Source organism: Pipistrellus kuhlii, unplaced genomic scaffold (genome assembly GCF_014108245.1).
Source record: "Pipistrellus kuhlii isolate mPipKuh1 unplaced genomic scaffold, mPipKuh1.p scaffold_m20_p_6, whole genome shotgun sequence".
Lineage (NCBI taxonomy): Eukaryota > Metazoa > Chordata > Mammalia > Chiroptera > Vespertilionidae > Pipistrellus > Pipistrellus kuhlii.
In genome coordinates, this window is record NW_023425562.1 from 69,232,575 (window position 1) to 69,258,893 (window position 26,319).

General features: G+C 40.7%; 2 protein-coding genes and 1 pseudogene across 5 annotated transcripts in view; 1 reads left to right on the forward strand and 2 right to left on the reverse strand.

Moving 5' to 3' along the window:
- Positions 1-1,235: 1,235 nt before the first annotated feature.
- RBBP9 (RB binding protein 9, serine hydrolase) lies at positions 1,236-14,879 on the reverse strand. 2 transcript variants are annotated; one of them, XM_036418861.2, is made up of 5 exons: positions 14,579-14,803; positions 12,443-12,485; positions 7,471-7,576; positions 2,252-2,337; positions 1,236-1,769 (listed from the first exon to the last, which is right to left on the reverse strand). In XM_036418861.2, the coding sequence occupies exons 1-5, from the start codon at positions 14,678-14,680 to the stop codon at positions 1,534-1,536; spliced, it is 573 nt and encodes a 190-aa protein (XP_036274754.1). In that variant the 5' UTR covers positions 14,681-14,803; the 3' UTR covers positions 1,236-1,533. The 2 variants fall into 2 exon arrangements, with proteins under 2 accessions (XP_036274754.1, XP_036274753.1); XM_036418860.2 differs by lacking the exon at positions 12,443-12,485 and having other exon boundaries at positions 14,579-14,879.
- A 4,662-nt stretch (positions 14,880-19,541) lies between these two features.
- Positions 19,542-19,932, reverse strand: LOC118707987 (annotated as a pseudogene).
- A 369-nt stretch (positions 19,933-20,301) lies between these two features.
- The window catches only part of SEC23B (SEC23 homolog B, COPII coat complex component), a 46,326-nt gene continuing 40,308 nt past the window's right edge, over positions 20,302-26,319 (forward strand). For 2 of the 3 annotated variants that reach the window (XM_036418838.2, XM_045574304.1), the window contains exons 1-2: positions 20,304-20,440; positions 25,607-25,841. In XM_036418838.2, the coding sequence (XP_036274731.1) occupies positions 25,621-25,841 (221 nt within the window). In that variant the 5' untranslated portion in view covers positions 20,304-20,440; positions 25,607-25,620. Of the gene's footprint in view, positions 20,441-25,606; positions 25,842-26,319 lie in introns of all 3 variants that reach the window. The other variant, XM_036418839.2, reaches the window with a different exon arrangement.

Sequence of the window (26,319 nt, forward strand, 5' to 3'; positions counted from 1 at the left end):
TAGGCAAAAATTTTAAGAAATGAAAAGGGTTTTTTAAAATATGATCAGAAGAAAAAGCATGGGAAATGAAAGAGATCTAAAGAACCATGGGAGTTAAGAAGTAGAACTCTACAGAACAAAAATTTCAGGAATGAAAAGATTATTTAAAAAAATAAGACTAACAAAATCCAAATTGTTTCCATGATTTTATTCTTTGACATTATGTTCATTTCTCAGGCTTTACTGGGAATCTTTTTTTTTTTTTAATGTATTTTATTGATTTTTTACAGAGAGGAAGGGAGAGGGACAGAGAGCTAGAAACATCAATGAGAGAGGAACATGACCAGCTGTCTCTTACACACCCCCTATCAGGGATGTGCCTGCAACTAAGGTACATGCCTTTGACCAGATTTGAACCTGGGACCCTTCAGTCCACAAGCCGATGCTCTATCCACTGAGCCAAACCGGTTTTGGCTATAGAGAATCTTTTAAGGCACCTGGCTAAGTTAATTACGGCAGAAGCCACAAATGGATGGCTTGGATTTTGTGTGTGTTGCAATGTTTGTAAATTTTTTATTTACACTGTACTTGCCAAGTAATCCTTAGGTACATGGACTACAAGTAATTCATGTACATATGCGTTATTTATACATGCATATATATTCCCTAAATATAAACCCATTCTATAAAGTTTTTTCCTTAGAAAATTGGCCACACCTTTGTCACATTCCCACATGACATGAGTTCTCCAGATAGCCTTTATCCTCCCAACTGTGGTTTTAACAAAGTTGACTTATACTCCCCGCCTGACCCTTGCAAAACCCTGCATCATAGCATCCTTATGTTTCATTGTCTCTCAACCTGTTTGAAGGATCATGGGTTAGAGGGCAAGGTGTCAAAGGTGAAGGCCCCAGTCTGGGATTAATATCTTAGGCCAGCTCAAAACACTGGCTAGTGTTTTGAGCTCTAAGCCAACCTTCAGTCATGTTTTCTTTCTCCAACACTTTAAAGAGGAGGAGGCTGAAACCGGTTTGGCTCAATGGATAGAGCATCGGCCTGCGGACTGAAGGGTCCCAGGTTCGATTCTGGTCAAGGGCATGTAACTTGGTTGCGAGAACATCCCCAGTAGAGGGTGTGCAAGTGGCAGCTGGTCGATGTTTCTCTCTCATCAATGTTTCTAACTCTCTCTCTCTCTCTCTCCCTTCCTGTCTTTAAAAAAATCAATAAAATATTTTAAAAAATAAAATAAAGAGGAGTACAACTCGTATACATTAAATTAATTTTGTTTTAATCTGGGCTAGAAACCAGGAAACCTGGGTTCCATTTGTGTCTTATTCACTTTGGATGGTTAACATGTCCTTATGTCCCTTATCATAGGGAAAATACTGCTTTAATTCATAGCAATTTGGAAAGATATAGAGTCTAAGGAAAATGGAAATGTTATTTGTAACTTAGTTTGAACACTGAAATTTGTGGGGGGGTTTTAGGCATTTCTGATGAATTACCTATAATCTGATCATTGTTCTACTATACTGGTATGCAAAATAGCAGACCTCATTCTGTTTGTGCTGATATTTTCAGTATAGCCTTTACCACCTCAATCATTTCAGGAAACTCTGTGTCCTGAAAGTGCTCACGGTCAGTGAATTTGTAAAATTTGGTTTCCAAACTGTCTGCCACTTCTTGTTGTTCCTTCCATGGTAGGAAAGGATCATCAGTGGAGCCGAACTGCACAATGAGAGGGCAGTTGGCTTTGATCTTCTCCCACTGCCAAGGGCGGTTGAAGTAGCCTAGGGAGAAAAATATATATAACCCAAAAAATATATATAAGTAGTAATATATATGTACACATATAATACCTTAATAAAAATTTTTAAAAGAAAAAAAAATATATATATATATATATAAACAAACTATCAGTGCCAATGGATAATTTCTATTCTAGCCATTCTGAAATATCTAGTGAAGACCATAGAAGACGCATCAAGAATCAAAACCCAAATGGTTTTCTGATCTGTAGGGCTTGATATCATAGGTACTTGTGAAAGGGAAGTATGGCTCATATAAAGTCAGACCTCAATTCTAGACCATGGATTGGAAATGGTTACAACCTTTCAAAGTGCCAAACTTAAGCTAACGATAGGTGGTAAATATTTTTCATGTACTATTAGATTTTTTAGCCAGTCCAAAAGACGGTGCTGTTTTATAACCTGAACAAGCAGCCATGTGACTAGAGGAAGGGCTCTTCTGGGGTTTCTGCCTTCAAACTTACCACTTGCACGTTCATTTTCATCCCCTAAGTCTGATGTGTATGCAGACACTAATACAATCGCAAACACTCGATGTGTTTCTGCATACCTGAAGAAAGAGAAATTATGTCAGCTAATATTTAATGTTAAATCTGATCACCAAAAAGTCAGTTAACCACTTACCTCATTTGGTTTAGCTTACAAGAAGTATGTGCTATATGCTGTTGGAGTTAATATGAGAAATAATAATGAAACTGCAGAACTGTAAGCCCAATGGTTACTTGATATGAGTTTCTACTCATTTTTCAAGGTAGTTCAAACCTCTGCTGCAATCCTTTCCCAATACTACACATAAAAGTATAATCATGCCCAAACCGGTTTGGCTCAGTGGATACAGTGTCTTTCTGCGGACTGAAAGGTCCCAGGTTTGATTCTGTTCAAGGACATGTACCTCGGTTGCGGGCACATCCCCAGTAGGAGATGTGCAGGAGGCAGCTGGTCGATGTTTCTCTCTCATCAATGTTTCTAACGCTCTCTCTCTCCCTTTCTCTCTGTAAAAAGAAATCTATAAAATATATATTTTTAAAAAGTATAATCATTTTCTTCATTGTGTGCAATCTATCATTAGTATGCATCAGCATTATTTGATTAACACATAGATTTCTGGGCTCAGTCCCAAAGCATGATTCAAAAGGTTGGGAAGCCTAACAGACATGGCTCAGTGGGTGAGGGGTTGGCCTAAGAACTAGGAGGTCACAGTTCGAATCCTGGTCAGGGCATATGCCGGGATTGCGGGTTTGATCCCCAGTGGGGGATGTGCAAGAGGCAGCCAATCAATGATTCTCTCTCATCAGTGATGTTCCTCTCTCCCTCTCCCTTTCTCTCTGAAATCAATAAAAATATATCTAAAATGTTTTTAAAAGGTTGGGAATGTGGCTCAGGAATCTGCATTTTTTAATACATTTTTAAAATATATATATATTATTGATTTTTTACATAGAGGAAGAGAGAGGGACAGAGAGTCAGAAACATCAATGAGAGAGAAATATCGATCAGCTGCCTCCTGCACAGCCCCCACCGGGGATGTGCCCGCAACCAATGTACATGCCCTTGACCGGAATCGAAACTGGAACCTTTCAGTCCACAGGCCGATGCTCTATCCACTGAGCCAAACCGGTCTTGGCAGTAATCTGCATTTTAAGGCATGCCACCTCTTCCAACACTATTTTAAGAAATTCTGTAAATAGCAGAAATATACCTCCTTTACCACACACTCCACATTGCATTGTATTACTTATGCAGTATTATCATATATCTATCTCCCCAATGTAAACCATCAGCTCCTTAAGGGCACATCTGAACCTTGATCTTTGGGACCCTGGTGCCTAGAACATTGCCTGGGAAACAGTTTACTATTTGCAGACAGTTTCCTCAAAAAACAGGCGAAGGTAAGACATAGAATGATAACAGTTTCAAGGAGCCATGGCACTCTGGGGAGGGAGGGTATGTATGGGGGGGGGGGCAATGTTAAAATATGTACAAAGGTAATAATTTAAGGAGCCATGGTGCCAGAAAAGATTTAGGGTTGATATTTTGTTCATGGGCCTAAACTTCTTTCCCCAACCTTTTGTTTTGAAAAATGTTCAAACCTACAGAAAAGTTAGAATAACAAGCACCTAGGTTCATTAATTTTGCTACCTTTCACCCTAAATCTTCAGCATGTATCCCTATATCCTCATATAACAGTACCACTATTACACTGAATAATTTAACATTGAAACATATTAACTCTATTTCCCCCCCCACAATTGTATCAAAAATGCTCTTTAAAACTGCTTTTTCAATCCTAGATCCAAAGATCATGCAGTACGTTTGGTTTTCATGACTCTAGTCACTTTTAAATTTTTTAAAATATATTTTTATTGATTTCAGAGAGGAACAGAGAGAGAGAGAAATATCAATAATCAGAGAGAATAATTTATTGGCTGCCTCCTACAAGCCCCACACAGGTGACCAGAGTTGAACCTGGGACCCTTCAGTCCACAGGCCAATGCTCTAGCCACTGAGCCAAACCAGCTAATACTAAATTTTTTGTTTTAAATAACATAAACATAAACGAAACTGGTTTGGCTCAGTAGATAGAGTGCTGGCCTGCAGATCGAAAGATCCGAGGTTCGATTCTGTTCAAGGGCATGTACATTGGTTGCAGGCACATCCCCGGTGGGGGCTGTGCAGGAGGCAGCTGTTCGATGTATCTCTCTCATTGATGTTTCTAGCTCTCTATCTCTCTCCCTTCCTCTCTGTTAAAAATCAATAAAATATATATATTTTTAAAAACAAGTTTTTTAAAATTTAGGCCAGTTTTCTTGTACATTATCACATAACCTGAATTTGCCTATTTCCTCATGATTAGACTGAAGTTAGACATTTTTGGCAAGGATATTATATAGATAATGTGAATCTCCCAGTTCATCCATCAGAGGCACCTGAAGCCAGTGGTCTCATTATTGCTGAGATTAACTTTGATTACTTGCTTAAGGCAGCAATTTTCAACCATTTTTATCTCATGGCATGCATAACTAATTACTAAAATTCTGTGACACACAAAAAAGATATACTTTTTGCCAGTCTGGCAAAAAAAAAAGCGCGTAACTTTTATCCATTCTCATCTGATGGTTATTATGTTGGCTGTTTTGTGTTTTGTTTTGTTTTTATCTGATAGTCTCAGGAAAAAAAGATTGGTACTCCTAACTAGGCAGGTATTGCATGTTTCTTTCTTTTATATATATATATATATTTTATTGATTTTGTACAGAGAGGAAGAGAGAGGGATAGAGAGTAAGAAACATCGATGAGAGAGAGTCATTGATCAGCTGCCTCTTGCACACCCCCTACTGGGGATATGCCCGCAACCAAGGTACATGCCCTTGACCGGAATTGAACCTGGGACCTTTCAGTCCCCAAGCCGACGCTCTATCCATTGAGCCAAACCGGTTTCGGCGAGGTATTGCATGTTTCAAAAATTCTTGTGGCACACCAGTGTGCCTGCTGTGGCATGCAAGTTGGTAATTGCTGGCTTATGGGTGATATCCGTCAAATCCTTTCCTTGTAAAGACATTATTTCCCCTTTGTTATTAACAAGTAATCTGTGGGGTGGTCCTCTGGGACTCTGTCAATCCTCTACCATCCTCCATGGTTTTGGTATCTATTTTTCTCTGTCTACCTTAACTTTAGAAGTTAGAACATTGCTCACAACCCTGCAATCAGTTTCAGGGATCTTTAAAAGAAGGCATACCTTGCCCTAAACAGTTTGGCTCATTGAATAGAGTGTCAGCCTGCAGGCTGAAAGGTCCCAGGTTCGATTCCGGTCATGGGCATGTACCTTGGTTTCGGGCACATCCCCAGTAAGTGATCAATGTTTCTCGCTCATCAATGTTTCTTTTTTTTTTTTCTTTTTTTTTTTTTAATAAACTTTTTTAAAAAATATATTTTATTGATTTTTTTACAGAGAGAAAGAGAGAGGGACAGAGAGCTAGAAACATCAATGAGAGAGAAAGATCGACCAGCTGCCTCCTGCACACCCCCCACCGGGAATGTGCCCGCAACCAATGTACATGCCCTTGACTGGAATCAAACCTGGGACCTTTCAGTCCGCAGGCCGACGCTCTATCCACTGAGCCAAACCAGTTTCTGCTCATCAATATTTCTAACTCTCTATCCCTTTCTCTTCCTCTCTGTAAAAAAATCAATAAAATATATTTAAGAAATAAATAAAAGAAGGGCACACCTTTATTAGCCAACGGCTTGAGAGATATTTGGTTGGCCTTGAGTTGGTACATATTTCAGCATAAAGGAATTTCTTCATTTTCCAGACAAGCCCTGGCAGCTTATAAACAATGGCTGTACCATAATTCTGTAATTCCATATTGCAAAGCATTATTATTCTTATAACTTCAATTAGTGTGGCTGAAAGGTTATAGAATTGGGCAAGATTCTTTGACATGCAATTCATGTGACATCCTAAAGGACTGCTTGGGATGATGCCACATGAATAAAAACCACAATCCTTTGTCATCTAGCCTGGCAAATATGGAAGAAACCCAACCTGAACAGGCTTATTCAGCCAGCTAAGTCCCTAACCCCTAGGCCTCACAACCCTAAAGTGAGAGATGTCATGTTCTTTGGTGATCATGCCCATGAATACTAAGGACTTGGGGTTTAAGAAGAAAAGGAGTAACAGCCTCTAACCGCTAACTAATACTTACTGAACACTGATCATATGCCAGACATTCTTCTAGACACTGGGGTTTCAGAACAAAGTTCCCTCTCATTTATCTTACATTCTATTGGCAGGAGACAAATAAACAGGATATCAGATGGCAAAAAACTGTATAGATAATAAAGGGGATAATAAGGTATAAATGGAATAGGAGCCAGTGAAGTGAGGTGGTTGTTTGAAATGGAGTGATTAGAAGAGGCATCACTGAGAGGGAATATTCAATCAAGCAGAGCCTAAAGAGGAGCAGAAAACCATGCAGTATCTAGGGACAGAGTTCCAGGTAGAACAAGAGCAAGTACGGGCCTAAGGTAGGCGCACACTTAGCACGTTAAGGAACTATAATGAAGTCTGTAAACCAGGCTGGGGGCAGTGAAGGTAGAGATGACATTGGAGCTACTACTCAGAGCCTTGAAGGCCTAGGAGTTTTTCTAAAGAGAAGTGCAGCAGCTGGGGATAGAATCACTAATGTGTTTAAAAGATCACTGGTTTTTTGTCCAATCTCTTCCTGCACCACTCAGACCCCTTTCCCCCTGAGAACTGTCAGTCCACTCCCTTTCTATGTCTCCGATTCTATTATATTCACCAGTCCATTGTGAGATTAGACAAAAAACTTACACCTATGGATGAAGACAGTGGCAAGGGGTAAGGGCGTGGGGTGGGGTCGGGAATCAGGTGGAGGGACCTATGGGGGGGTAAAAAAGAGGAACACCTGTAATAATCTGAACAATAAAGATTTATTATATTAAAAAAATTTTTTTTTAAAGAAAAAAAAAAGATCACTGGGTCCCAAGAAAAGAAAAAAAAGGTTTTAACCCACTAACCAAACCAGGAAGCATTACGATAAATTATATTGCCACTTTTGAGGTCAGCACTATTTCCTCTACAGTGGAAACCAGATATACACAAGGTATTTCCCAAGAAGACGGTTGGAGCCCCTACAAGGTGATAATTCAAGGATCGCACCTCATGGCTGCGATGGCCCCGGAACTGTGGCCTATGATGATGGTCCTCTCGTCACAATGCAGCTCTGTCTCCATGAAGGGCAGCCAGATGCTCTCTCGAGCTGTAACTAAGGTTCAGGGTAAAGAAAGAGTGTCATTTGACAGGGACAGCCTTCATCTATTCACAACTTTAAAACTTCAGATCATGCCGAAACCGGTTTGGCTCAGTGGATGAAGCGTCGGCCTGCAGACTGAAAGGTCCCAGGTTCGATTCCAGTCAAGGGCATGTACCTTGGTTGCGGGCACATCCCCAATAGAGGATGTGCAAGAGGCAGCTGATTGATGATTCTCTCTCATCGATGTTTCTAACTCTCTATCCCTCTCTTTTCCTCTCTGTAAAAAAATCAATAAAAATATATTTTAAAAAGTAAATAAAATAAAACTTCAGATCACAGTGGCAATGGAGCCATTTTAATAGAGACATTGCATGTTGCTGTTTGAAAGAATCAAATCTGTAGTTCTGTTTTTGTTTTTTACCATTGTAAGAAAATACTGCAGAGATGATAAATTATAACTCTGAAGCTTTAAACTTTCCAACCTAAAGGACAATGTTCTCTTTCAAATTTATACATTATTTCTTTTCAAAACGGAAATTCCTGAGACAAGTCATAGCCAAACTCAGAACAAAAGAGTCACTGTTATATTTTTTAAATATTAGGATCTCATAAATGCTGTAGAGTTTTATCATATCTCTGCCTCAAGTGGAACACCCATAAATTTTGCCTAGAAATAATTGTTGATTTATGGAAGAGAAAGTCAAGTTGCTTACAAAGATAGAAATTAAATTTTACCAAGTCCAAGTACTTTTATTTTTTTCCCTTTTTTTAAAATTCTCACCCAAGGATATGTTTTTATTGGTTTTAGAAAGAGAAGAAGGGGGTGAGAGAAACATCAATCGATAGCCTCCCGTACATGCCCTGACCAGGGATTGAACCACAGCCTAGGTATGTGCCCTGTCTGGGAATCCAACCTGTAACCTTTTTGGTGTACAGGATGATGCTCCAGCCACCTGAGCCAACTGGCCAGGCCCAAGAGCTTTTCTTGATCCTTACTAGAATTGTCTATTAGTTTTTTTTATTTTGGGTTTTTTTGTTGTTGTTGTTTGTTTTTTTGTATATACCCTCCTCCCCAAACTATTTGCCGTCATTCATTTTTAGGTACATATTCTGTTTAGCTTCTCTACTATGATATTCTTGTTCTCTACCAGGAAAATACAAGATCAAAACCCAACAAAATGAGGCTATTTAAAAACATTTTTAAGAGGAGAACCAAGATGAGTGTAAAGAATCCCTGGGACAACTTCAAGTGTACCAACATCCGCGAGAATCCAAGATGGCTGCACAGGTAAACACCTAGCCGCAGCCCCACACAACAATTTCAATAAAATACAACTAAAATATAAAATGGACATTACCCAGAACTACAGGAAAGTTGACTGACTGGAAATTCTACAACGAGAAGCAAGGAGAAAAACAGAAGGAAGAGCGGAGGAGCTGTAAAAGCCTAAGGTACAGAGACATGGTACCCGAGGAGAGGACAGAGCTGGAGAGGAGGGCGGCTGAGTGCCTGGCTGGCATTCCCTAGCGGTACAGAGATAAAAGCTCTGACTGTGCTGGGCCCCACTTCCGACTGCACTGAACCCCAGTTCTAGGCCAGACCCCACGGACTCAGGCTCATCCATAGGGAGCTGGGCTGTAAGGCGGAACCCCGGGGGAGCGGCGAAAGGAGGTCCCAGGGCTCGCACATTACATGCAGAGAAGGGATGGTTTGCTGTGCCGCGAGATTGCCCTGGTGGGAAGGAGACAAAAGCTCCAGATTGCTTTGAACGCCACCTCCAACTCCACTTCCAACTGAACTGAACCCCAGTTCCGGGCTCATTGGGGAGAGGCTGGACTGTTTGGTAGCAGGCGAAAATCGAGGGCACCTTTCTCTCAGAGGTGCTTGCAACAAGTACTGAGGACCCTGGGGATTACTGAGACTCAGAAGCTGCATAGGGCGGGGCTGACAGAAGCCAAGCCTGTAGGCTCCACCCTGAAACCCTGCCCCATCAGGGAAGCTGCGAAAATGCCCAGACAACTAAATAGATCACAAACGCGCCGATACTGGTTTGGCTCAATGGATAGAGCGTCGGCTTGGGGACTGAAAGGTCCCGGGTTCGATTCCAATCAAGGGCATGTACCTTGGTTGCAGGCATATCCCCAGTAGGGGGTGTGCAAGAGGCAGCTGATCGATGACTCTCTCTCTCATCAATGTTTCTGACTCTCTATCTCTCTCCCTTCCTCTCTGTACAAAATCAATAAAATATGTTTTAAAAAAATAAATAAATAAAAATAAAATCCACTAAGATAACACTTTTTAAAAAAAAATAAAAATAAAAATAAATAGATCACAAACGAAAGAAATGGAGGACAAAAAGCGTCTGGATATAGAGTTCAAATCTACGCTTATAAGGTTTTCCAAGAATTTCCTAGAAAAGGTCAATAAGACCTATGAGGATATGAAAAGGGATCAACTAGCATTAATAAGGAATCAACAAGAAATGATAAGGGATCAACAAGAAATAAAGAATACATTGTCTGAAATAAAAAATATTCTACAAAGTCCTAAAAACAGAATGGAAGATCGCAAGAATCAAGTCAAAGATTTGGAACATAAAGAGCCAGAAGACACTCCTCCACAGAAGGAAAAAGGCAAGAGAATCCAGAAAATTGAAGATAATGTAAGAAATCTCTGGGACAACTTCAAGCGAACCAACATCAGAATTATGGGGTCCCAGAAGATGAGAGAGAGCAAGATATCGAAAACATACTGAAAGAAATAGTGACAGAAAACTTTCCTCACATGGGGAAAGAATTAAACTTACAAGTCCAGGAAGCGCACAGAACTCCAAACAAAAGGAATCCAAAGAGGACCACACCAAAACACACCATAATTAAAATTCCAAGAGCAAAAGACAAAGAGAGAATATTAAAAGCAGCAAGAGCAAAGAAGGTAGTTACCTATAAAGGAGCACCTATACAATTGTCAGCTGATTTCTCAACAGAAACCATGCAGGCCAGACGGGAATGGCAAGAAATATTCAAGGTGATGAACAGTAAGAACCTACAGCCAAAGATAATCTACCCAGCAAAGCTATCACCCAGAATCAAAGGCCAGATAAAGAGCTTCACTAATTAAAAAAAGCTAAAGGAGTTCATCATCACCAAACCAGAATTATATGAATTGCTGAAGGGGGTTCTTTAGGAAGATAAAGTAAATAAAGATAAAAATTATGAACAACAAATACGTAACTATCAACAAGTGAATCTAAAAACCAAGGAAATTAAAAAAAAATCTGATGAACAATATTAACTGTTGAATATAATAGAATCAGAGGTATGGAAGGGGAGTGAACTGATGATTCTTGGGGAAAAGGGGAGATGGGAAGTGGGGAAGAGACTGAACATAAACTGTGCACCTATGGATGAGGACAATGGGGGGTGGGTAAAGGGCAGAGGGTGGGGTGGGAACCTGGTGGAGGAGAGCAATTGGGAGGTGGGGAGAAACATTTGTAATAATATGAACAATAAAAATTATTAAATTTAAAAAAAAGTGTACCAACATCCAAATTATGGGGGTGCCAGAAGAAGAGAGAGAGCAAGATACTGAAAACCTATTTGAAGAAATAATAACAGAAAACTTCCCCTACCTGGTGAAAGAAGTAGACTTAGAAGTCCACGAAGCTCAGAGAACTTCAAACAAGAGAAATCCAATGAGGACCACACCAAGACACATCATAATTAAAATGCCAAGGGCAAAAGACAGAGAATATTAAAAGCAGCAAGAGATAAACTATTACCTACAAGGGAGTACCCATAAGACGGTCAGCTGATTTCTCAATAGAAACTATGCAGGCCAGAAGGGAGTGGCAAGAAATATTCAAAGTGATGAATAGCAAGAACCTACAACCAGCCAAAGCCAGTTTGGCTCAGTGGTAGAGCGTCGGCCCGCGGACTGAAAGGTCCCAGGTTCGATTCTGGTCAAGGGCATGTACATTGGTTGTGGGCACATCCCCGGTGTGGGGTGTGCAAGAGGCAGCTGATTGATATTTCTCTCTCATTGACGTTTCTAGCTCTCTCTCTCTCTCCCTTCCTCTCTGTAAAAAATCAATAAAATATATTTTTTTAAAAAGAACCTACAACCAAGATTACCCAGCAAAGCTATCATTCAGAATTGAAGGTCAGCTAAAGAGCTTAACAGATAAGAAAAAGCTAAAGGAATTCATCACCACCAAACCAGTATTATATGAAATGCTGAAGGGTATTCTTTAAGAAGAGGAAGAAAAAGAAAAAGGTAAATATAAAAAATTCTGAACAACAAAGTGACAACAAATACATATCAACAAGTGAATCTAAAAATCAAATGAATAAAAAATTTGATGAACAGCCCTAACTGATTTGGCTCAGTGGATAGAGCATCGGTCTGCAGACTGAAAGGTCCCAGGTTCAATTCTTGTCAAGGGCATCTGCCTTGGTTGTGGGCACATCCCCAGTAGGAGGTGTGCAGGAGGCAGCTGATTAATGTTTCTTTCTCATTGATGTTTCTAGCTATCCCTCTCCCTTCCTCTCTGAAAAAATCAATAAAATATATTTTTTAAAAATCTGATGAACAGAATAAACTGGTGAATAATAGAATCAGGGGCATGAAAATGGAGCAAATTGACAATTCTCAGGGTGAGGGAGCGTGGGGGGTACAGAAAAAGATTGGACAAAGATCTTACAGGCATATATGCAGTACATAGGGACGCAGACAGTGGGGTTGCCAGGGCCTGGGGTGGGGTAGGGTGGGGTGTGAACTGGGTGGAGGGGAGCTATGGGGGGGGGGGGGGAAATGAGGGATATCTGTAATAACCTGAACAATAAAAATTAAAAAATTAAAATACTTTTAATACTCACTTGGGTCAGGCATGTTTTTAGTCAAACACTGGAAACCAGGTATCTATGATATGAAAGGGAGAAAAAAAAAGCTATAATAAACAGCTTCATTACTACTTATACTTTGCTAATAAGAAAAGAGACACCTAGCCGAAACCAGTTTGGCTCAGTGGTAGAGTGTCGGTCTGCGGACTGAAAGGTCCAAGGTTCGATTCCAGTCAAGGGCATGTACTTTGGTTGCGGGCACATCCCCGGTAGGGGGTGTGCAAGAGGCAGCTGGTAGATGTTTCTCTCTCATCGATATTTCTAGCTCTCTATCTCTCTCCCTTCCTCTCTGTAAAAAATCAATAAAATATATTAAAAAGAAGAAAAGAGACACCTAATATGATCTTTATTTAATAAGTGTTTGCTTAGATTTTGAAATGAACCAGGTAAAGCACTATAGGATTATGTATGAATATACAATCCTCATAAATGTCATGTGTCTGTTAATCCATACCTAGCCAGCTCTGTAGGTCTCTATATAGAAATACTTGTAACTGTAGAGAGGGTTTTACTGAATGTGTTCTAGACAGAATGACCTGGAGCCAAACAGACTGTGGGCCAGGGAGTAGATAAAATGTAATACAGAAGGTTGGAGATCCCATCCTCTTGGACAGCTCTAGCCATGGTTTTCAGCCACAACCCAGGTATTTTATTTTAGCAACTTACTTCAGTGCTCAAGGGGTCAGCAACCCAGGAAGTAATCTTATTGTTTGGTTATGGAAGAGAGTTTAAAAAAACAAAACAAAAACCACAATTATGTTGCCACAGTGGAATGCCATTTCTACAAAGCTCACAAAGAAGCCAGATTAAACAATACATGTTTAAAGGATACAATAGAGGTTGCAAAAGTACTTTAAAAAAAAAGGAGAAAATGAAAATAAAATAAGGATGGCAGGGAAATGGGATGGAAGCACACAAATGGCTATTAGTAATGTTCTAGATTTTAGTTTGATGATGGATTCTCAGGAGGAAAAAACCATGCAGGTATCAAGGGACAGAGAGTTCCGGGTAGAACAAGAGGAAGCACGGGCCGAGACCAGTTTGGCTCAGTGGATAGAGCTTCCGCCTGCAGACTGATGGGACCTGGGTTCGATTCCAGTCAAGGGCACGTACCTTGGTTGTGGGCACAACCCCAGTGGGGGTTGTGCAGGAGGCAGCTGATAGATGATTCTCTCTTATCGATGTTTCTACCGTGTTCCCCCGAAAATAAGACATCCTCCAAAAATAAGACCTACTTACAGGTTTCCTTCTGAGTGAAATATAAGGCATCCCCCTGAAAATAAGGCCCCCCTAGGCTAAACATGAGAGATTTAGTCGACTGATTCTGAAAGAAATGGAGTCACAAGAAATTCACCAGGAAATTCAGGAATTGGATTGTTATGATGATGTTCCAGAAGATGATGACATGATTGTCATTGAATAAATGAGTAAATTCTTGATACTGTAGGATTCACAGTTTGTCTGGTTTGTGTTGACAACTACTGTACTACCGTACCGTATACAGGTAATAAATTTCCTTTATTTTCATTTAACAATGAATGTGTACCATATTCTTCTTCATGGAAAAATAAGACATCCCCTGAAAATAAGACCTAGCGCATCTTTGGGAGCAAAAATTAATATAAGACACTGTCTTATTTTTAGGGAAACAGGGTATCTCTCTTCCTCTCTGTAAAAAAATCAATAAAATATATTTTTTTAAAAAGAGGAAGCACGGGCTTATACATTATGATTCATAATTTGTATACATATTACACATATATTTTGTATACATTCATTAATATTACATGTTGAATTTTAAAGAATCTGAGCCAGGGAGCAAAGGGAACAGCTGTAAAGCTTTATGGGCACTCCCAAATCAACCAGCAGCAGATACCAGGAGGGGGAGGGGACTCGGTCTCCGCAGTTCCAAGAGGTGGTGCCTTGTTCTCTAACGACTAAGCCCTAAGGGAGTTTTATCGAAATTAAAAAGTGTAGCAAAGGGGAGAAATGAAAATACACAGGGCTTGGGGTTTAGGAGGAGTGGGGAGACACGTTCAAATTTCAGTCCTCCATCCCTTCCGTCCCCTCCAGCTCCAGGCTGATTTCCCAGCGCAGCGAGGTGTGTCTTACCTGATCCAGCCTCTTCTTCACCCAGCAATACCATCCGTCCTCGTCCGCCACATTCACGTCTCCGTTCCCGGGAACAATCACCACCTTGCAAGGAGAAGCCATGATCGCAGGTAAGCCAGACTACCCTGGCAGCCGATCCTGCAGTGCTCTGAGCCCAAAGGGAGCCTGCACTGCGGCATTCTGGGGATTGTAGTTCTAGGGGACCAATAGGGTTACTCCAGCCTTCCTTAACCCACAGGGCACCCAATGGATACCACCTTTTACAATACTTGCCTCTTACTGACATTCCCGTTCCCTCCTCCCTCCCTTAATTAAGACAGGTTGTGACATACCCAGAATGTGTTATTTCTTTACTAGAATTATTGATATTTCCATAGGAAAGTGTGCTTTTAGTTCAAATGTACAGAACACAGCCTATTTATTAGTTGAGGATTCCTGGAATCCTTATCATTTTTCCTTCTGATTTGAAAATAATTTTTAGTATAATAGTCGATTTCGGCTCTGGTTGTTATTTTTTATTACTTTAAACGTGTCCTTTAAAAGGTTTTACCGTTTGTGTAGAGAATATGAATAACAATAACTTAAACCAATTTAGAGACTAGGGAAACTTAGATAACAATGAAATGGTTTAGCCAAAACCGGTTTGGCTCAGTGGATAGAGCGTCAGCCTGTGGACTGAAAGGTCCCAGGTTTGTTTCCGGTCAAAGGCATGTACATTGGTTGCAGGCACATCCCTGGTGGGGGTTGTGCAGGAGGCAGCTGGTCGATGTTTCTCTCTCATTGATGTTTCTAGCTGTCTATCCCTCTCTCTTCCTCTCTGTGAAAAATCAATAAAATATATATATTTTTAAAAACGAAGGAAAAAAAAAACAATGAAATGGTTTGCCTATTATAATATGGCAATCCTGAAATTTTAGGAACTGGTCCTATCTTATATAGTCAAAGCTTATTGAACTGAGGTGGACAGAGTGTGTATTATAAATGGGAATGGAGAGGAAAGTACATGCTCTTCCCATGGACTTACTCACTGTGTACATTACATGTGTGTTAGCATCTGACATTGAGAAACACTCCAGCAGTTTATATTTTGAGCAGGTGCAGGTAGATGATCAATGATACACTGCCCCAGTATGTCTAGGAAGAGCAAGACTTCCTTTTCCCTCTTGGATCTTAGACTCCAGATTTTCTTTAAAAGATCAGTGTTACTGCCCTGACCAGTTTGTCTCAGTGGATAGAGCAACGGCCTGTGGACTGAAGGATCCCAGGTTCAATTCCGGTCAAGGGCATGTACCTTGCTTGTGGGCACATCCCCAGTATGGGGTGTGCAGGAAGCAGCTCGTCGATGTTTCTCTGTCATCAAAGTTTCTAACTTTCTATCCCTCTTTCTTTCTCAAAAGGATTATGTTGAGTGACAGATGCCCCCCCCCCCCAAAAAAAAAGAGAGTATGTACCATATGTTTCCACTTATTCAAAACTCTAAAAAAAAATAGATATATCAGAGACACAAGGAAACATTGCAGGGTGATATACACATTCCTTATTTTTGTTTTTATAATCCTCGCCCAAGGAGGATATTTTTTCATTGATTTTTAGAGAGAGTGGAAGGGAGGGAGGAAAGGGGGGTAAGGAAAAGAGAAAGAGAGAGAGGGGGGAGAGAGAAAGAAACATTGATGTGAGAGAGACACTTTGATTGGTTGCTGCAACCCCCATGCACCCCAACTTGGGCTAGGGATCAAACCCATTATCCTTTGGTGCATGGGCTGACACTCTAATCACTGAGCTAATCAGCCAGGGCTACAGATTTGTTATCTTGATTGCAGTAGTGTCAAAATTTAACAAAGTGGACGGGGGTTGGGGAAAAAGACTTGTATGCATGCATATAAGCAGAACACACCAATGGATGCAAGACACTAGGGGGGTGGGCTGAGGACATGTGCCAGGGGGATCGGGTGGCGGGGGGGAAGGTCAATGGGGAAATAAAAGGAGACATATGGCTGAAACTGGTTTGGCTCAGTGGCTAGAGCGTCGGTCTGCGGACTAAAAGGTCCCAGGTTCGATTCCGGTCAAGGGCATGTACCTTGGTTGCGGGCACATCCCCAGTAGGGGGTGTGCAAGAGGCAACTGGTTGATGTTTCTCTCTCATCGACGTTTCTAGTTCTCTATCCCTCTCCCTTCCTCTCTATGAAAAATCAATAAAAAATATTTTTTAAAAAAAGGAGACATATGTACTAATATTTGTAATTCTTTAAACAATAAAAAACAAAATGAAGTATGAAAAAAAGCATTGTTCTATTCATAATAAAAAAATAAAAAACAAAAACAAATTTAACAAATTGTATATTTTAAATTTGTACAACTTATGTATCTCAATAAAATTGTTTAAAACTTAAAAATAAATTAAAACAACCAGAGGCATTCCTATAGCTAAGTGGTGGTTTGTTTGGTGGTTTTCAGTTCAAAAAATGATGGCAAGAACTGAAGGCTGGAAAACGATATATCCTTCCTTTGGGCTTGTTTTAAGATTTGTCTGTCTTGGGGGAGGGAGGGAGGGGGCAAAAAAAAAATCATTAAAATATGTATAAATAAATAAATTAATTAATTAAAAAAAAAAAAAAGATTTGTCTGTCTTCTCACTCATAGGTTGGTTAGCTCTTACTTTGAGAAGGGAAAAATTAAGGCAATGGCCTCAACTCTCAACTTTCTCAAATTGTTTATACCAATAACGCTTGTAGAGATTATATATTTACACATAAATCCACCTTTTCTACTTTTTATCTCTCTCTCTCTCTCTCTCTCTCTCTCTCTCTCTCTCTCTCTCCTTTTTATTTCTTGTACAAACTTTTTCTGAGCTTGTCATTATCAGAGAAGAAATAGTTTGGTTTCAAAACAACATTTTTATGAATTTTTAAATATCTGAAAATGCACAATTTATATTAAGCATATCATTTGAAAGAGCTGCTCACAGAAAAACCAAGATAGTGGCATAGGTAAACACCTGAACTTGCTGCCTCGCACAACCACTTCAAAACTACAACTAAAAGACAAAACAGACATCACCCAGAACCATGAGAAGGCTGGTTGAGTGGAAATTATACAACTAGAAGGAAAGAGAAAAACAGAGAAAAATACTGGTTTGGTGGTGATGAACTCCTTTAGCTTTTAGCTTTTTCTTATCTGTGAAGCTCTTTATCTGACCTTCAGTTCTGAATGATAGCTTTGCTGGGAAAATTAATCTTGGTTGTAGGTTCTTGCTATTCATTACTTTGAATATTTCTTGCCACTCCCTTCTGGCTTGCATAGTTTCTGTTGAGAAATCAGCTGACAATCGTATGGGTGCTCCCTTGTAGGTAACTGTTTTTCTCTAACTGCTTTTTTTAAAAAATATATTTGTATTGATTTTTTACAGAGAGGAAGAGAGAAGGACAGAGAGTTAGAAACATCAATGAGAGAGAATCATCGATCAGCTGCCTCTTGCACACCCCCTACTGGGGATGTACCCAAAACCAAGTACATGCCTTTGACCGGAATCGAACCCGGGACCTTTCAGTCCGCAGGCCGACGCTCTATCCACTGAGCCAAACCAGTTCCGGCCAAGAGGTCCTCTTTTTAATGAATGAGTTATGTAGAAGCTTTGACATGTTCTTATCTTATATTTGTATGCAGGGCATAATTTTCCCTTTTTGAAACTTTAACAATTTTTGAGGTTGCACCAACATCCCAATGTATCCACTTGATAAAACCAGGGAAATCATGTTGCTAAAGAACATGAAATCAAGTTAGTACATCTCTTAAAGGGGTTCTGTGTGAATGGCTTATTAAGATAAATACAGTTATATAAATTACCTGTTCCTTAAAGTCCCAGAAAATAAAACAGCTAAACTTCCAATACTCTAAATGTGCTAGATTTTTTTTAAAAAAGCCTTCTTACAGAAATTTCTAGTACAGAATCTGGATTCATGTAATCAAAGCAAATCTTTGCAAAGTTATACTTAATGTTTGATTAACAAAACACCTATGTCTTCCCTCAATGTAAAGTATAATGCATGTATTTATTTGAGCTCAATTCCTGAGAGAGTAATTAATTTGAATGTCCTAAATTTATAGAAGTGTAACGATCAAATGAACTAACATTACTCTTACATAATGTTTTAGGAACATGTAAATTGAGAAATGTAAATTTGCTCAACAAAACCGAATCATTATTCTGACAAACATTAACAGTAATTTTCATAGTACATTGACTTAAATGAATTTTAAAACTCTATAATACCAAATTGAGCTAATTAATTATAATTCTTGGATGCCTAGATATATTCTAAGCATAAATTTAAGCATAGTTTTATATGCTACAGAGAGGCTATATATCTCTGGGTCAGATTAATAACCTTAATCTCATTTTTGCCTTTTATAAAATGGTGTAAAACAGTTTTGGTGCCTGTAGAAGTTGCACTCTGCATAGTTATGAGGTTCATTTAGTCATCTAAAGTGCTTGACTATGATCCTAACCAGTTTTGCTCAGTGGATAGAGCATCAGCCTGTGGACTCAAGGATTCTGGGTTCGATTCCAGTCAAGGGCATGTACCTTGGTTGAGGGCACATCCCCAGTAGGGGGTGTCCAGGAGGCAGCTGATAGATGTTTCTCATCAATGTTCCTAAATCTCTATCCCTCTCCCTTCCTCTCTGTAAAAAAAAAAAAAAAAAATCAATAAAACATATATTTTTTTAATAAAATAAAGTGCTTGACCATGACAATTCTCAATTATTCACTGCCTCACAGGACAGGGATAGAAAAGCAGAGAAACTGTGCTTCTAGGGCAGTCTTCGCAGAGAGCATGCCATCAGGGAGAGCGAAAGGAGGAAACCTTGCGATGCGAGGAAGCAGAACCAAACCTGTGGCATTTATGATGAATCTTTTCTTTTTTAATATTTGATATTTATTTATTTTACATACAGAGAGATAGCATTCTGTCTTTTTTTAATTTAATTTAATTGTTTAGCAATCTGTCTTAAGGTATATGGCTTAAATGACCTATTCATGGAAGTTCACTTAATCCAACTTAATGAAACCTATGTCCTTCGTGTACTGACGTTACCACCACTGGCGGCACATGTTGAAGTCATATTTCCGAACCAGACCGCGCCGGTTTGAGCAGACGCGTCAGGAACGAGAACCGTGGCCGAATTTCCTCGGACGGCTCCAGGAGAATCGCTGGCGACCCATCTTTCTCTCTCTGCAGCAATGCAGCAAAAGGCACCATGAATCTTAACCAGACCCAGAGACCTGCCTCCACACATCTGGGCCTGCGCAGGCGGTGCCCACACTCCCCGCCCACACGCCTTCCGCCCCACCCTTTCACGCGCGCTGACGCCTCTTTCCAGCCGGCATCAGTTTCCTCTGCATAGGGCCACCCCTTCTTCCGGGGCCATACGTCATCGTTCTCGCTTCCCGGTAACTAAGGTGATGAGAGCAACTTCCCACCGAGGCGAGCGGACGTCCTGTTGGATCAGAGAGTGCACCTGAGGCTGCGTCTAGTAAACAGTCCGGCTGGCGCCGGGGTTTTCTGAAGCGGAAACGTCCAGCGGTGACCGTGGAAGAAAGTATGTTCTGAGGAACTGCGCTTTTGTAGAGCGAGGCACCGGTGTCTTGCCCTTCTCCAAGATGGCGACGCGGCTTCCCTGAATGTCTTGCTTCCGCTTGTCTGCCGGGGGAAGCGCTTTTTGATTGGCCCGTGGGCGGCGCCGGGAGTGACGCACAGAGACGCTGACCAATCGACTTAGAGCTGAGCTGGACTTGGCGGTGGGAGCTGCAGCCGGTCTCTTGTAGGTGCGGGCTTCTGCGGCCAGGTGGACGGATCCGGCCAGGTGAGTGGGGGACGCCGGAGTGACCCGAGGTCTGGGCACGGGCGTGGACGTGTAGGCGGCGAAGGGTTTGCTTCCGGGTGGGAATCCTTTAACCGGCGGGCAGAGGAATGGGGGCGATTGGTGATCCAGGGGTCTTTTGAGGGTGACGCTTTCCCCGCCAGGCCGACTTTCCCCAGCGGCAGGCCGGCTTCTGACTAGGGGTGTCTCAGAAAGGACCCAGGCCCCTTTTTCAGTTTTTGAACTCGCGTTTCAAGTGAAATGACTTCTGCTTTTTGATAGAGCTGAAACCAAAACACAGGACTTCTGACTGCCTTGGATTTAATCTTTGGTTAAACTTGGTTTCTGTGTCTTGAAAATATGCCTGGTGGATGGAGTAAGAGTGGTTCCGATAGATAGATAGATAGATAGATAGATAGATAGATAGATAGATACAATAGATAGATAGATAGATTGATTTTTTTTTTGTCCGATACTTCTATCAGATCTTTCCAGCCCTTTCATATATTCATTTATTCATTCATCTGTTAATCTCTTCAGGTACCTTACCCTTTGAGAATTTGGTGTTAGCCATAAAACCATTTTCCTAGATGGTTCTATATGCAAATTCATTGAGGCACAGAATTTCGCGTAAGTTTCAGAGGATTGTTTGAGCCTCAAGTTCTGGGTGGGTTAAGAATCCATGCTGTACTGACATGCTCAAAAGGCAGACTTTCTGAGCACCAAAGCCCACTGAAGCAAGTCCTGCTTTGAATGTCAGTTTCTGCACCTCTGCTGTAGTCACAACAGGTCCTCACAATTGATTGGCCTGGGGGTCAGTTCCTCCCAGTGATGCCAACAGCAATTAAGGCTCAATTACAACAGGACAGTGCCCATATGGAGCACCCAGCTCAGGTGAACTGGGAGGCTGTGCCACCGAAACCTACAGGACACCTACTACACCAGGCCACTCTACCAAGTCCAGGGAATGTAGCAGCTTTACCTAGTACATAGAAAGATGCATAGGGAAGCATCCAAAATTTGGAGACAAAGAAACAAACCCCAAATGAAAGGACAGGAGACATTTCCAGGAAACACACACACACACACACACACACACACACACACACAAGAAAACAAACTAAATGAAATGGAGGCAAGCAAGCTACCAGATATAGAGTTCAAAACAGTGGTTATAGAGATGCTGCAGGAACTTAGAACTTCAAAATGAAAATGGACATGGAGCCCTGCTGGTATGGCTAAGTGGTTGAGCATTGACCCATGAACCAAGAGGTCACCAGATGGATTCTAGGTAAGGGTACATGCCCATGGGTTGTAGGCTTATTGCCCAGTAGGGGCTTGCAGGAGGCAGCCAATAGATGCTTTTTATCTGTGTTTCTATCTCTCTATCCCTTCCCCTTCCTCTCTCTAAAATCAATAAAAACATAAAAGTGAACATGGAAACTATTAAAATGAGTCAGTCGATGTGAAGGATACTTTTAGTGTCCCTAGAGAAGGAACACATGAGACTGAAAGGGCTAAAGAATTATGAGTTAACTAGAGGCCTGGTGCATGAAATTTGTGCACCAGAGGGCGGGTTTCCCTCTGGGAACTAACCTTTAGACCTCTTTACAATCGACATTCTCTTTTACTTATACCGCATTCCACTTGTAAAACCATTATCTTTCCCCTCCAGACCTACCCAGAGAATTCTCCACCTGAAAAAGCCCACCCAAAGACTTTTAAAATCTTTATTTTCTTTTTTTTAATATATTTTATTGATTTTTTTTACAGAGAGGAAGTGAGAGGGATAGAGGATTAGACATGTTGATGAGAAAGAAACATTGATCAGCTGCCTCCTGCACACCCCCCACTGGGGATGTGCCCGCAACCAAGGTACATGCCCTTGACCAGAATCGAACCTGGGACCCTTGAGTCTGCAGGCCAATGCTCTATCCACTGAGCCAAACCAGTTTTGGCTGACCTTTAAAATCTTTGACTTCTCTTGTCCCTGGATGCTGGCACCATTTTGGTTTTCCAGATGACCTAATCTATATCTATACAATAAAAGCCTAAGCAACCGTTATGGCAGAATGACTAGTTGCTACAATGCACACTGACCACTAGGGGCAGATGTTCAATGTAGGAACTGCCATCTGGTGGTCAGTGCGCACCCACAGGGGGAGTGCTGCTCAGTCAGAAGCCAGGCTCATGCTGGCGAGCGCAGTGGCAGTGGCGGGAGCCTCTCCTGCCTCCACAGCAGCACTAAGGAGCAGCGAGCCAAACTGTAAGGAGCGAGCAGTAAGGTGGTAAGGAGCGAGGGATCCCGGATTGTGAGAGAGATGTCTGCCTGCCAGCTTAGGGTATTGGGCCTAAGCCGGCAGGCACACATCCCCTAAAGGATCCTGGACTGCGAGAGGGTACAGGCTGGGCTGAGGGACACCCTCCCTCTCCACCCCCAGTGCATGAATTTCATGCACATGGAACTGACTTTTAGAATTCGATTATTTGGTCAGACCTAACAGATACACTAACTGGAATGAAGAATAATTTATAGACAATCAACAGTAGAGTAGATGAAGCTGTGAATAACATAAGGAAGCAAAAAACACCCAATCAGCCGGGACTGGTTTGGCTCAGTGGATAGAGCGTCAGCCTGGGGATTGAAAGGTCCCGGGTTCGATTCCGGGCAAGGGCATGTACCTTCGTTGCGGGCACATCCCCAGTAGGGGGTGTGCAAGAGGCAGCTGATCGATGATTTTCTCTCATCGATGTTTAACTCTCTATCCCTCTCTCTTCCTCTGTGTGAAAAATCAATAAAATATATTTAAAAACAAAAAAACAAACAAAAAAACCACCCAATCAGAACGGCAACATGAAAAAGAATCCCAAAAAAATGGAGATAGTGTAGGAAGCCTCTGGGATAACTTCTAGCATTCCAACATTCACATCATAAGTGTGCAAGGAGAAGAAAAAGAGTGAGAAGTTGATAACCTATTTGAAAAAATGACAGAAAACTTCCCTAACCTGGTGAAGGAAATAGATATACAAGTCCAGGAAGCACAGAGTCCCAAACAAGATGAACCCAAAGAGGCCCATACTGAGACATATAATTACAATGCAAAAGATTAAAAGACAGATTCTTAAAAGAAACAAGAGAAAATAAGTTAGTTACCTACAAGGGAGCTCACATAAAGCTGTCAGCTGACTTCTCAACAGAAACTTTGCAGGCCAGAAGCGGGTGGCAAGAAATATTTAAAGTGGCGGACAGCAAAGACCTACAACAACCAAGATTACCCAGGAAATGTCATTTAGAATTGAAGGACCTATAAAGATCTTTCCAGACAACAAAAAGCTAATGGAGTTCATTACCACTGAATCATTATTACATAAAATGTTAAAGGTTCTCCTTTAAAAAGAAGAAGAAAAATTAAAAAATGTGAACAATAAAATGACAGTATCTATCAAACAGTTGAATCTAAAGAACAATAAACAAACAAGCAAAACAAACAGACTAATAGATAAAGTGAACATTTTGATCATTGCCAGATAGGAGAGGGGTTGGGGAAATGAGTGAGAAAGGTAAAGGGGTTAAGTACAAATTGGTTGTTACAGAGAAGTCATGGGGATGTAAACTACAGCATAAGAAATATAGTCAATAATATTGTAGTAGCTACATATCATGTCAGATGGGTACTAGATTTATCAGGATGATCACTGTAAATTACCTAAATGTCTAATCACAAGGTTATATGCCTGAAACTAAATGTTAACTGTAACTGAAAAATAAAAAATGTTTTTTGTTAAATAATCCATGCTGTAGAAGAAGGCATGAGGGGAGGAGACAGTGGGAAACTGAGAGAGCAGGTTTTAATATGTAGTTGCTTGAGGACATTGGATGGAGCCAGTACCTTTTAATAATGAACTGTTTTGAGAGAGGAAGTAGCCAGTGAAGCCTGTTGAGGTATTTGCTGAGAACTGTGATCTTAGAATTAAATCCATTTGCCATCCAGGAAGCTGAAGTGCTTCCTGTGTACAGTGCTTCAATTTCCCACTTTTGTCAGAAAAAAAGCAAATAAATATATGCCATAGAGTTTCATTGGAACAAATATTTGGAATACTTGTGGATAGGTTATGTATAGTAGACTCGATCATTCATTCGTTTTTCTAGCCATATATAACTATTATCTTGGTTCAAATCATTACAGTAAGGTGCTTCTGATAATAACATGGAGACTATTATTCAGAACTGTATGAAATGAGCACTAGAGGCCAGTGATATTCTAGATTCTTTCATTTGCTTTCCCTCTCCTCCCCCCATTTTTCTTGAGGTGCTTGTTTTCTTAAACCCTAATAGCTGAAATGTGTGTTAACCTAGATTTTAGGATGTAAACAGGATGTATAAAACATTAGATGGAGTTGGTGTTATTGGGGTTTGAAAAGGTTAGTCTGAATGACTATTTTATTACTGGAATCTTTCAAGGCATGGACATAAGCAACCATGGTGAGTAGAGAGGTCTTGGTGAGGAAATCACTAAACATAATAGCAAACTTTCCTTTGTAATTTTGGTGATTCCAAGTAAAAATTCACTCAGAACTGGTGGCTATTCCCATTATGAATTGGATTCCCACATCAATATCCAGTTCTTTCCTCCAGAGGTAACAAAGGAAGGAGGGAAAAGGGCACAAAAATAAGATCACTTGGCATGAAAATTTTAGTAGTGATTATTTTATTTTATTTTTTATTTCCTCTTTTTTATTTATTTAGTAGTGTTTATTTTAGTAGACCAAGGAAGGAAAGGGATTAGGGAGGAAGGTAGCTGGATCCTGAAACAAAGTTTGAGACTAACCCTTGGGCAAGGAGATGAAATTAGCTTGGCTGAGATGATGAGATGATATGAGGAGGTTTAAATGCATTTTAGAAATGATCAAATGATCATCTCAAAAGAGCCTCCTGCTCTTTTTACTTTTTTAAGTTTTAGAGAGGAGGGTTGAGAAAGGAACAGTAGTCAAAGATAACTGAAGTTAATCAGCTTTTGGGGGTCATCGGGAAGCAAGATGTTGTCATCCTACAGTGACAGTTCTTCCAGACATAGTGTTAAGAAACATTGTGTTAGAGGACCTTTTTTTATTTTTTTGTCTTTGAAGTTTAGTTAACAATTTCACATATAATTAAAACTCTATCTTCAGTTTCTTTTTAGACTATGGCAACATATCTGGAGTTCATTCAGCAGAATGAAGAACGGGACGGTGTGCGTTTCAGTTGGAATGTGTGGCCTTCTAGCCGGCTCGAGGCTACGAGAATGGTGGTACCTTTGGCTTGTCTCCTTACACCTTTGAAAGAACGTCCAGACCTGCCCCCTGTACAGTATGAACCTGTGCTGTGCAGCAGGCCAACTTGCAAAGCCATTCTCAATCCACTTTGGTATGAATTCATTTAAAAACTAGTAAATGATCAATACAGTAAATTATGACATTTCCACGATTCTCATTTAAGTGATTGGATTTGGGCAAGGCATCAAATTTGAGATTAGTAGATGATGAGATTCTTTTTTTGTTTTAAATATATATATTTTTTTTTATTGATTCCAGAGAAGAATGGAGAGGTAGAGAGAGAGAGAGAATCAATATAAGAAAGTATCATTGACTGGTTGTCTCCTGCACACCCCCTTACTGAGGATTGGCCTTGCAACCTGGGTATGTGACCTGACCGTGATCTCCTGGTTCATAGGTAGACTCTCAACCACTGAGCCACACTGGCCAGGCTATGGTGAGATTCTTAGTTGATGAATGCTTTTAGAAATCTCCGTGATACCCGGGCCAGGAAGCTCAGTTGGTTAGAGGATTGTCCTAATCTGCCAAGGTTACAGGTTTAATCTCCGGTCACGGCACATACAAGAATC